The sequence below is a fragment of the Astatotilapia calliptera genome, chromosome 1, assembly GCF_964374335.1.
Source record: "Astatotilapia calliptera chromosome 1, fAstCal68.1, whole genome shotgun sequence".
Lineage (NCBI taxonomy): Eukaryota > Metazoa > Chordata > Actinopteri > Cichliformes > Cichlidae > Astatotilapia > Astatotilapia calliptera.
In genome coordinates this window covers 24,170,477-24,183,455 of record NC_137422.1, presented here as the reverse complement: position 1 = coordinate 24,183,455, position 12,979 = coordinate 24,170,477, and the positions used below count along the sequence as shown (strand labels likewise).

Genomic DNA, 12,979 nt, shown 5'->3' with positions numbered 1-12,979 from the left:
TCTCTTCTACAGTATGTTTTGCCCTGTCTTTCTCTCTTACCTGAGCCTGCACAAAGATTTTTCCTGTCAAAGGTGAGTCCTACCATCGCCAAGTACTTGCTCAGAGGGTTAAATGTGATTGTTGGGGGCTCTCTCTGTATTACTGTAGGGTATATATAAATATATAAAGCGCCTGCTGTTTTGACTTGGCTCTATAAAAAATAAAAGTGAATTTAAAAAAACAGCTTTCGTGATTTGACTAGATATTTACACATGTGGTTTTCGTGCAGATAACAGAAATTTCTCTCAGCTCCCATAAATTATTTTACAATCCAGGATCCAAAACAAAACAAAACCGTAATGATTAAAGTGCCTTTTATACTAAATCACGTGTGCTGTGACCTGCTGAGATGTTGTCGCCTCTCAGCCAAGATGCTTTGCTGCTGCAGATCAAACCCAGGCCACGGTTTCGTGCTCCTCCCCTGGGCTGCCCGTGGACTGCCCCTCAGCTTCCATTCTTCCCCAAAAAAGCTCTCCAGAGTTACTCTGAACCCGTGGTACAACTCCTGCTGCATTAAAGTAAGTCGTGAAAAATGTTTAGTGGTTACGAAAACTGTCAATGTACGCCGTTTAACGTTACGCATTTCTAACGGGCCGCGCTAGTTCGCGCGTTATCAGCTTTTATCCACCCTCATCCTCAAGTTTTTGATGTTGTTGTTTAGACTGTCAGCTAACTTTAGCTTAGCTGAAGTGAATCTGGACAACAAGCAGCCTCACGAACTTATGAACTTTAGGAAGCAGCGTGAAAATGAAACAGTCCTAAAATAAAGCCGACATTTTTCTCATTAATAGAGGTAGTACATTTTTGTGTTTTCTTCTTCTTTTGTTTTTTGTAACCCTGTACAACAGCGAGCTAGCGTTACCCTGCTAACTTGGGAAATACAAGTTAGCAGCGCTGTGATTACTTCTGGATGTGAACTATAACTTTTTTTTCTTTACTCGATACAAAGCTGGTTTGTCTGCGTGAAAAAGCGATAACTTAACTAATGAAGTCGGTGATGAAACGCTACCCTTGGGTTAAAACGCAGTAACGTAACAGTACTTGACCAAAAAATAAGAAAAGATTATTCACAACGCGACACCCGCTATTTTAAACTGTTGAAGACTTTAACTGTGTCATATAACTACTGTGTCGTTAGTGCAGAGCTGTAATTAACCAGTAAATAGGGGAAGTAAATAGGCTCAGACTAATCCAAGTAATAATAAAGCATCCTTGAAGGGGTTTAATGTGAAATTGTAAACGTTTATTTTGAATAAGATCTTGGTACAGGTATATATTTTTAGTAACACTATAACTTTGGGAGAGATATGCTGTGTTAAAAAGCCTCGAAATCAAAACTTATTTTATACTGCATGCATCTAAAAAAGATTGTGAGTTATTTCATCTAAAATGTTGTTTGTTTCCTTACTGTAGTTTCAGGGAGTGTACATTTACATGAATAGAATATGAATGATAATCATAAACATTCACACAGCAGCTTTTCCTGCAGATGTTTGTTTTTGTTTATTTCATGTTTGCACCCAGGTCAGCATTTCTTAATGATCAACTCAGAAGCTGTATGCCTTTGTCTAAAATGGTAAATTGTGTGATACTTATATAGTCCCATTTCTACTCAGTTTTGAGAACTCAGAGTACTTGCTGTTACAAGTATCAAACTATAACACACATTAACACACATTCATACAGTGCTTTTATCTAATTTCACACATACACACAGACTCACATTCCAGTTGGTGCATCAGGGGCAACCCGGGGTTCAGTATCTTGCTCAGTGTTACTTTGACACATAGCCAAGAAGAGCCAGGGTTGACCAAAAGACCTGTGTCCAAAAGACCTTTGACTGAAGGGTAAAGTTGGCTAAACTGAAAGAGAAGTGGGTTTGCAGTTAAATATCCTAGCTCTAGGTGAGTCGACATTACCACATACAGTACAGTGGTGTTGTCACTTTTTATAGAGTTTACCTTATAAGAACTTTGTTGTGCATGGATTTCCTTTCATTTTTGTTTTGTTTTTTAAATAACTGTAATAACATTATTTTATTTTATCTTTTTATAGAACACATATCTTATCAATGTCCTTCAGCAGTAAGTACAGTATTGTGAAAAACCTTTTACAGGACTACATCCAGGAAAGGTGTTGTGTAGTTGATGGTTAGTAGCAGCCAGGTACTGCTAATCAGGTGACTTTGATTAATTGGGCATCAGCATGTGCCTTTATCCTGGTGTTTGTGCAGAAGTTTTGGTAGTTTGCTGGTCTGGACCATTCAAGTGTGTCTTAACAAAAGGCCTCAATCTTTCCAGAAGTGGACATCGCAGCAAATGCACCCCAAGGTCAGATCATGCAATGCTCAGAGAAAATGCAAAAAAACTAAGAAAACAAAACAAGAACTACAGCACATGGCAACACCGCGTAGGTTTGCAAAGTTGCATCTTATTCTTGATTCACATGTGAGATTATCTGTCAGACAGATCAAACTTGGCCCAAATTCAGTCATGCAACAGGACAGTGATCCCAAGCACAGCAGCAAATCTACAACAGAAAATAAAATAATCAAGGTGCTGCAGTGGCCCAGTTAAAGTCCAGACATTAAACAGACTAAAAGCTGTAGAACAACTTTAAGAGCTGTGCATGAATGAAAGCTGGCAAACCTCAGTAAACTGTAGCAATGTTGTGAGGAAAAGTGGGCCACAAAGACTGATAAAGTCGTACAGAAAACGATTACGTTAAGTTATTGCTGCTAAAAGTGGTTCTACAAGCTACTCAGTCATGGGTGCACTTATTTTTTCCCATCTTATCATGCCATCAATCGCATCCTCATTTATTACCTTGTACCATATTCATAAATGTGACATGAGATGTTCATCAAATATTTGTCAATAAATGATTTTTGTTTTCTTTAGGCGTCCAAAGATGATCAATACATAACAGAGAGGAGAGAAGAAATGTCTCCCAAACTGCCTGCTGGCCAGGGCAGAGGGGAGTATTCTGCAGTGCAGGTGGCTGTCCGAGTACGTCCGCTGCTGCCTAAAGAGCTTCTGCACTGCCATGAGAGCTGTATCACTGTGGATCCTGAGCTGTGTAGGGTTACTCTGGGTCATGACCGACACTTTCTTTGCGACTTTGTATTTGAGGAAACTTGCAGTCAGGAGGAGATTTATTCTGCGTCTGTTCAGCCGCTCATAGATGCCTTCTTTCAAGGTTTCAATGCTACAGTGTTTGCCTATGGACAGACAGGATCAGGCAAGACTTACACCATTGGGGAAGCTAATATTTGTAAGTTTTTCTTTTTTGTCTTTTAGAATTTTTTTTACTTCAAAATATTAGTAAAATCTTTGGTTTCAACAAAGCATGCATGGCACACACTTTAAAAATACAAGCTATGCTATTTTGCAGTTTTTTTTATTGGATTGAAAAAATTAGCTGAACAGAATCAGATTTTCCATTTTTTAAAAATTAACTGTAATTTTAGGTTCCTTTAGTGATGAGGAGCAGGGCATCATCCCCAGGGCCGTTGCAGATATCTTCAAGCTGCTCGATGAAAATGACCTCACAGACTTCTCTGTTCGAGTCTCCTATCTGGAGATTTACAAAGAGGATTTCAAGGACTTGCTGGAAGTTGAGACTGCCAGCAAGGACATCCACATCCGGGAGGATAAGGGCAATATTGGTGAGGAATAAAGAGTCTTAAATGTTTCTAAGCATGTTTTTGAGTAGTCAATGCAGAAATGTTTTCATTTAAAAAGTATTTGTTGATGTATTTAATTGCATTTTGACTTCGTAGTTTTGTGCGGCGTAAAGGAGTGTGAAGTGGAGGGTCTTGATGAAGTGCTAAGTTTACTGGAGTCTGGAAACACAGCCAGGCACACTGGTGCAACCCAGATGAATCCCAACTCCAGCAGGTCTCACACCATTTTTACTGTGTACATGGACCAACGACGAGGAAGCTCTCGCCTTTATGGGACTGCTGGAAGTTCTGGACCACAAATGTTGTCTTCCAAGTTTCACTTTGTTGACCTGGCAGGATCAGAGCGCATTTTAAGGACAGGAAACACTGGAGAGAGACTAAAGGAGAGTATCCAGATTAACAGCGGTCTTTTAGCTCTAGGAAATGTTATCGGGGCACTGGGGGACCCCAAGAGGAAAGGCTCTCACATACCATACAGAGATTCTAAAATTACAAGGTAAGTTATAATAAGTTGATCTGGACTTAAGCATATCAATCTAACTAAACATTAATACCTGATCATTTTATTTTTCCTTCTTTCAACTAGGATACTCAAAGATTCTTTAGGAGGAAATTCAAAAACGCTGATGATTGCTTGCATCAGTCCATCTTCTTCTGATTTTGATGAGAGCCTGAACACACTAAACTATGCCACAAGGGCAAGAAACATTCAGAACCGTGCTACAGTCAACTGCAAACGTGAGCCAGATCGCGTGGAAGGGCTCGAGCAGCAAATCAAGGCGCTTCGCAGAGCCCTCGAAAACCGCCAGCGTTCAGAGACCCGCATAATCTCTCACGCCGAACCCAATAGGAGACCTCGACTTGGAGAGGGAGAAATAAGCAAACTGCAAGTCCAGAGCGCTCACTATAGGACCTGCACAGACACTGCTTACAGGTTAAAGAGCATTTATCGATGGGTTTGATTTAGTCTGCGTTATTTAACCTGTGCTGTAAGATTTGGACACTCTGTTTAACCTACCAGAAAAACGTACACATTGGTTGACAGCTGCTTTGTGAATTAATCCTCATCTACATCTTTAGAGAGAGAAAAGTTTGATATATGTATATATCATACAATTTAAAAAGCCAGTGCAAACACAACACTGTTTGGTTTATTTTATAATTACGTAATAATTTATTATTTTTTTTTAATATTGGAAAACAATGAAAGTGTCCAATCAGCCAAAGTCTTAATATGTGACGCAGGATGGGAATAGCCAGCCAAAGATGCAGACTGAGAATCTCAGCTACCAACATAAAAAAACAAGCAATAGCAGAATCAGGAACAACTGAACTTTTTAGTATTTCCAGTGTTTGTCTTACATTCACTTTCTGCAGATATCTCTCAAAACTGTGTCAGAAAATGCATGTTTGAACAGTTTCTGAGGCATAAACAGTATCTTATGCACTATTTTGCCCCGTATTGTCATCTAGCAAAACTCAACCATGATAAGAAAAAACGGTCTCACACTCCTAGGGACTGCAACCCAGTGCTGGCGACTGTTGTCTTTAGCCTGTGGTGATAATGCTGTATGGATTTTGTTCGTTAAAACAGTTTTTTTTTGTTATTTATAAATGTGTTGAAAATAAGCATTTTTCCATTTGCGTTTTAACTAAACAATAATAATTCTGAGAATGCAAGTAAAATTTGTAGAAATTTGTCATGCAAACTGTTTGTTGCATGACAGAGAATAAATTAAAAGTTAAAATTTGGGACTTTAGCGTGGTTTTCACATAAGGTAACTTGTTTAAAACTATTTAAAACCCAGTCATCTGCGTATTTTATTCTAAATCATCATTTTTGATGTTTCTCTGATACAAAAATGTAGAAGAGATAAGTGAAATCAATGGCTATACAAACATTTGAATGTCTGTGCTGCTGGTGGATCACAGGTTGCTGCGGGAGCTGCAGAGTGAAGGGGCTCTGACTGCTGAACAAAGTCTGAGAGTGAAGGAGTGGCTTTGTTCTGTGGAGGAAGAGAGAAGTGGGCTGACCACGGCTTCCGGTCCAGACAGCGGTATTGAGAACAGCTCCACTGAGGACAGTGCTGGCCTGAGGAGGGGCAGGCCTTCTGTAAGAAACCAGGTCTGTCCCTTTCACTCTAAAATAATTACTAAATCACTAGTAATTATTTTTAAAGAGTAACGTTTTGAACAAAAACATAGGACACGTATTACTAACTATGAATTACTCCTTAGGACACCGCTGTGGAGGAGAGGTGGAGCCATGACCATGACAGTGATAAAGATGGAGAGAAAGAAGATGCTATTGCACACCTTCAGTCACAGATCCAGCGGTTAGAGAGGGAGAACACAGACTTTCTAGCAGCTCTGGAAGATGCTATGGAGCAGTACAAGCAGCAGGTTAGACAAAGTTTATCTCCTATATTGTTTTTCTGTTGGAGCAGTGACTCACACTTTTGATTTTTTTTAATTGTCATCACAAAGTTAATCCTACTGACCCGCACCCGAGCTGTGTCAACACTTAATACACTGATGTTTCAGGTCATATCTGATCTTAGTGATGTGATACTGATTTTATTGTCCTCTTATTGTCTCAGAGTGATAAGCTGCAGGAGCAGCAGGACCTGATAGCAGATCTACAGTGTCAGCTTTCTACTCCAGGACTGATGGGCCTGGGTCTTAACATGAGGCTGCGGCCGCACACTGCCCCCATGGGCTCCATGCAGCACAGCCAGAATGGAGGCACCCACAGACAGGTAACCAGCCATTAAAAAAAAGAAATAGAAAATCCATATTAAGATGCATTAAGAGTACAATTTATTCTTTTGTTTTATAGTTTTCATACCTCTACATCTGTGTGTTTTGTGTGATTGCAGGTCAGTCCAGTGGGATACATTGGTAATGGGCCTTGCACTGATCAGGATGGGAAACTGTATGAGGAGCAGGAGATCCCAGGTGGAGTGGAAACACATTACAGGGAAAAAGAGGGCAGTCATTCTGGACAAGAGAGGTCAAAGTATGTTGTTTCTTCTGAATCTAAATTGAGTTTCAATTTTTTTTTTAAAGTTGCTAAACAACTGTCTGGGCAATCATGTCAATCAACCATTCACTCAAAGTGTCATTGTGTAACGCCTGTGCTCATGGTATTTGTGACTTGTGCGTTATTCTGTCAGGCAGGTGAATCTGACCTGGACCAAGTGGGACATGCAGTCAGGGGGATTACCAGCTGCTGGCAAAGGGCTGGAGCCAGACCAGCACCCCTGTTTAGCTAGAAAAGCATGTAAGTCTAACAACTTGCTCACTACCAAGATTACCAGATGCTCAGAAATAATTTAATGGAGCGTTGAGCGGGATGTTGAAAGTATTGTCAGGATTTCTTTTTTGTACTATATTTGCCTTGACTAGTGGAACATTTCTTAAATCAGAAATCAAGTTTAAGTCATGCAGTGTCATACAGTCAGAAACACTCTGTTACAAACACGATCAGTTATGATCCAGTTTTAAGTCCTTTTGCTTATTTTTCTGTTTTCTGCAGACTGCGTATCCAGTCTCTGTGCGGCATGCACAGAAAATGAATTAAGTAAATTGTAGGGACACTAACATCACGTGGAAAGATTAATTCTGTACTTTATTGTGGTTACATGTTCAACCAGTGGTTACCGCAGACTTCTAAAACTGATTGTTATTCTTCTGTTGCCTCTTTTCTGTTTCTATATTACACTCCACTCGTGCTTGAGTTGAGTCAAAGCTGTGTCTCCTTCCTAATTGTACCACCATCCTATCAACCTTGTGTGTTCACTTTCAAATTTCTCTGTAGCCAACTCCAGCAGTGGGGAAAGTCTAAAAAGCTTTGAAGGTGTTTCAGAGTGGGGACTTCTTCAGGCACAGCAGAAGATCAGGGAGTTCTCTGTCACCATTCGCATGAAAGAAGAACTCATTAAGGAACTTGTCAAAACAGGTAGCAATTAAAATTTTGGCTTTATCCTTTTCACAGAAAATATTCTCTTGTGTGTTTTTTCTGAATCAGTTGTTTGCCTTTTAAGGTAAGGATGCTCAGGCTCTGAACAAGCAGTACAGCCATAAGATCACAGCTCTGGAGGGGGAAGCTGTGCAAGCTCGGCAGGAGCTGCAGGAGGCCCAGCGGCAGCTGCAGGACCTAGAGAGGCAAGAGAGAGAGATCAGCATCACAGACAAGACCAGAGCACAGGAATGTCGCAGGAAGATAGCTGCTGCTCAGAGCAAAGTTCAGGTTTGTGTTCATGTGACGCCAAGTTCGGAGTGATGTTGTTGTTTTGTGTCAGTGAGATGCTGCTTTTTAAAACTGTGTTCTTAATGATTTCCTTTCCTGATTTTTAAACATGACCTGTAAACTTCTAAAAGTGAAAATATTTCTGGTTAAACATTAGGTACTAAGTCAGCGTCAGAGGGATACTGCCCGTCTCGCCAACCTCCCTGCCCAGAGTGAGCGCCGTGTGATAGAGCTGGAGAGAAGCGTCCAGTCTATGAGACAGCAGCAGGAGCAGCTGCAAAAGCGGCTGCGTCAGGAAAGTCAGCAGAAGCGTCGTCTGGAGAACGAAATGCAGCAGAGAACTCACAGAGTCAAGGTACCACTGAGTGGCTTTGTTGTTTGTAACTAAGCAAAGTTTAATTGAAAAATATTAGTCTGTGCGACAGATGGCACTGCAGTTTCAGTTAAGGCTGGGTAATTAATCCAATTTTATGTCAGTTATGATTTTTTTTCCAACAAACACGAAACCAAAAAAAATCTAGATTAAACGCCTTTGAATTCATTTTCACTAAAAAGCTGTCGTTTGTTTCTTGAGTTATAAATCAAGCACCTCTTTCCTTTGCAGCTTAAACTCAGTGTTTAGTGCAGCTCAAGCCAAGAGAGAGCAAATGGGGCTCACTTTACCCCCAGGCTACACTCGCAGACATCCCACAGTGGTGGTAGGGTGGCGTGGACTGGTGGTTGCCCTTGCGAGAAAGGCTTTAGAGTCAAAAACGTCTCATCTTAGGGTCTAACTCTCCTACAGGACAAACATCTGTCCTCTGTCACCTCCATTTAAATACTTTTTACTCAGCAGCCTTAGAATGAGTATAGAATCTGTCTTTTGGGGGGCAATGATGAGCAAATTAGCTTAACTGGTAATTGGAGCCGAATGCAGTTCTTGCAGTTCTTCCTGTTCTTGCAGTGCGATGTGTGAAAATGTGACTTTCATGTTATTTACACCATACCAGGAACTTGAAATAAAGAATGAGCAGCAGCAGAAGATCCTGAAGATAAAGACCGAAGCGATTGCAGCTTTCCAGAGGCAGAGACGCAGCGGCAGCAACGGCTCTGTCATCTCATTAGAAGAGCAGCAGGTGCAGCAAGAGCTGAGATGCAGTAGTAGTGTATACACGTAAAGCACCTAGAAATACTACTACTGTCTGTTATTGTGCTTTTATGTGTCCTTTTGTGTCTCAACTTGCCTGTGAGCAGAAAATTGAGGATCAAAAGCGCTGGCTGGATGAGGAGATGGAACGGATACTAGAACAGAGGAGAGGATTGGAAGATCTGGAGGGAGAGCTGACGAAAAGAGAGGAAATCCTGGCCAAGAAAGAAGCATTGCTACAGGAACGCAGCGGATTGGAAACCAAGAGGCTCCGCTCCAGTCAGGTATTAACATAAACAATTCAGCTTATTAGCACAGAAGACTTGCAGATACTGAGTCCTGTTTTATTCATCTTTCCTCCAGGCCCTAAGTAAAGATCTAATGACACTCACCGGGCGCATTGAATTACTCGAGGAAGAGTTGAGTGAGAGGAATGGTCTCCTTCGCAGTAGTAGTGCTCAAGACTCCCAACAGATCCGGCAAGAGATCTCCAACCTACGTCAAGAGAAAGATTCACTGCTTAAACAGCGAGTTGAGCTGGACGATAAACTGCGGCAGGGTAGCCTGCTCTCACCAGAGGTCAGATATTACTCTGAGGTTCAAGCTCTTTTATCTGATTTCAATTATCAGCACTCTTTAGATTAATATTTTGCTGTACAGAACACATGTACTGAATACAGTCACAATAACAGCCTAATTATCAAGAATCTGGAAAGCACTAGTTTCAAACTGAAAATGAATTCTACATCGTATTCAAATCTTCATTAAGGACATCTGTTCACTCTGATGTTACCAGGAGGAGCGAACGCTTTTCCAGCTGGACGAGGCAATTGAGGCTCTGGATGCAGCGATTGAGTATAAGAATGAAGCCATCACTCAAAGACAGAGACAGCTTCGGGTTTCTGCCAGTATGCTCTCCCAGTGGGAGATGAATCTCATGGCCAAGCTCAGTTACCTGTCTGCCTCTGAGACCAGAGCTCTGCTGTGCAAGTACTTCGACAAGGTATGTGAAACAGAATAAAAAATGTTCTGAATAAACAGACCCACACAAATTTTAGTCATTTTTAGGGGGTAGAATAAACCTTAAGATGATAAAAAAGAGACAACTGTGCCCATGTAAGCACCTCAGTCTGATTAGTTTGTGGCTGTGCTCTTCCTTAGTATGCCCTCTCCCTCACATTTAATGTGCCCATGCCTGCCTTGACAGAAACGCCCGGTGATGCATTCTACTTCCCTTTCGACAAATCAGCAGTTACAAAGCTGAAATGTGTCTTTGTGTTGAGATTTTTAAGAGAAACTCTTAGAGAATTAAGAGCAACACATATCCAATATTGATGCCTGTTTCCAGAGAGTTGATTTTATGCGCCAAAGAAAAGGTAGCCAATGAGGATGGTGATTGTAGGACATACACTCAACAGAAACATTACGAGACATACCTTGCTAGCACTCGATTGGGCCCCTTTTTTACCTTCAGAAATGCGTTAATTCTTCAACAAGGTGCTGGAAACATTCCTCATATTGACATGATAGCATCACAGGTCACACCACATCTGTGAGTGTCTACATCCCAAAGGTGCTCTGTTGACTGTGGGGGCTATTTGAGTACTGTGAACTCACTGTCATGTCCAAGTAAGCAGTTTGAGATGATTTGAATTTTGTGACATGGAGTGTCATCCTTCTGGAAGCAACCATCAGAAGATGGGCACACTGTGGTCATAAAGGGGTTGGTTAGTAACAAAACACCGTTACAGCACCATCCACCACCAGCCTGAACCGTTGATACAAGACAGGATGGATCCATGTTTTCCTGATGTTTATGTCAAATCTGACCCTACCTAATGTGACAGCAGAAATCAAGACTCATCACCAGGCAATGTTTTTCCAGTCATCTATTGTCCAGTTTTGGTGAGCCGTGTTTATTGCAGTCTCAGTTTCCTGTTGTTCACTGAGAGGAGTGGCACCCAGGCTGCTTCAGGGTTCAGTATGTACCCATAACTTGATTGTAATGAGTGGTTTTTTGAGTTACTCTTCCTTCCTATAAGCTTGAAACAATCTGGTCATTTACCAACATCCACAAGGTGTTTTCATCCAGAGAACGGTCGCTCCCTGGATATATTCTTTTTCTGACCATTTTCTGTAAACTCTAAAATTGGTTGTGTAGATCAGCAGCAACATTCAGTCCAGCCCAGCTGCCACCAACAGCCATTCAAGGTCACTTAAATCACCATTTCCCCCCCACCTTTTTTCTGATGCTCAGTTTGAACTTCTGCAAGTTGTCTTGGCCATATCTACATGCACAATGCTTGGAGTTGCTGCCATGTTTAGATATATTTATGTTAACAACCATTTGAGCAGGTGCACCTTGCACATGTGACTCTGGACTGCGTCTGGACTCACCAGTTGTAGGCTTATGAGTGTTTGTGTGCACATTTCCTGCAGGTGGTATCTCTGCGTGAAGAAGAGCGTAAGCTGCAACTTGCCCTAGCTGAGCTGGAAATGCAACTAGATGAGCAGCAGAGGCTGGTGCAGTGGCTGGAAAATGCACTCGATCGCACACAACTCGACACAGATCGCCGGCTTACACAACAGCAGAAGGAACATGAGAGGAGTGTGCAGCTCTTACTGCAGCAGTGTCGAGGTGAGACTAACATAAACCAGTCACGCTATACTGCAGACTAAGTCTCACACACTGAACATATGTAAGACTCAAAGGTAGAGTATAAGTTAAAGTGGCAGATGGTGTTTCCGTTAATATACTGTGTACGTTTTATCATCCCAACAGAACAAATGGACGAGGGTCTGTTAGGGCGGCAGCGGCAGTATGAGGGATGGATCCTCAACCTCAGCAGGGAACTGAACCATTACAAAGCGGCTAATGTGGAACTAAACAACAAACTGAGGGAACTCTGTGGGTCATCCACGCAGCCAAAAGAGCATCCTAAAGGTGCAAAAGTGTTTATTTTTAGTGTGTGATTGCGATGTCATTCTGCGGGACTAGGAACAAGATGCCTTTAGTTCAAATTTTCCTTCTGTTTTGTAACTTTTGGAGTTTTCCAGTCGAATTTAGTGATTTTTACCGTTAAAAATAATGTATTCCTGCATTAGTAAATATCCTTATAACATACTGTCTTTCAGTCGTGCCATCTGATGGTAAACCTGCGAACGCTGGCAGCATGGAAAAGCTTCCCCGTTGCCCCGAAGACAGCTCAGGAGGCAGTGGGGCAGGGCAGCTGGACAGACCTTCCAAGTCTAGGGAGGAAATGCGGGAGCTGGTGAACACCCCTCTCCCGTCCACGTGGAGGCGCTCTTCTCTCCCAACGGAGGAACCTGCCATCATGGAGGAGCTGTGGCTTCAGGTGGCCAGTGATGGCCCTGTTAAACGTGTAGGTCAAACTGCTGTGGGGTCTTGGAGTGGGCCAACATCCCTGCCTGTGGTTAAATCTCGCCGGGAGTCCCGTCGCTCCAGCCTCAACATTGGACCACTGACCTCAAACAATGCATTAATAGATGTGCGAAAGAATCCTGTCTGAAAGTAAATGTAACATGTAATTCGCATGTATTTTTGCTCTGTGGTCGCTGAAAGGTTTTATTGCTTTGTCAGTCTTTTAGCTTTTTTTATGTGAATTTTGTACTTTAAATAATGAACACCCACTGATTTTGATACAAAGCACTTTCCACTAAGTTTTTCATGTCATACAGATGGTAGGTATGTGGTCTAACAATATGGCTCATTTCATCCCTACAAAACGAGATTCTGTCTTTCTCTGATGATGTAGTCTTTTGACTTTCTTGAATATTTTATATTAAAAGGTTTTTGCCTTCTATGCTCATGTTTCTTATTTTCTTTTGTACTGAATTCAAGTCCACAGATGTCAA

The 12,979-nt window shown here is 41.7% G+C and overlaps 1 protein-coding gene across 1 annotated transcript; it reads left to right on the top strand.

Moving 5' to 3' along the window:
- The first annotated feature begins 396 nt into the window (after positions 1–396).
- kif7 (kinesin family member 7) lies at positions 397–12,927 on the top strand. The gene is made up of 20 exons (XM_026169493.2): positions 397–558; positions 2,941–3,313; positions 3,510–3,707; positions 3,822–4,221; positions 4,312–4,659; positions 5,658–5,850; positions 5,964–6,128; positions 6,326–6,484; positions 6,605–6,744; positions 6,902–7,008; positions 7,546–7,686; positions 7,772–7,977; positions 8,135–8,332; positions 8,967–9,092; positions 9,211–9,387; positions 9,467–9,682; positions 9,900–10,106; positions 11,543–11,741; positions 11,886–12,047; positions 12,239–12,927. Exons 1-20 carry the CDS (start codon positions 412–414, stop codon positions 12,631–12,633), a joined length of 4,257 nt encoding a protein of 1,418 aa, XP_026025278.2. The 5' UTR covers positions 397–411; the 3' UTR covers positions 12,634–12,927.
- Positions 12,928–12,979: the final 52 nt, after the last annotated feature.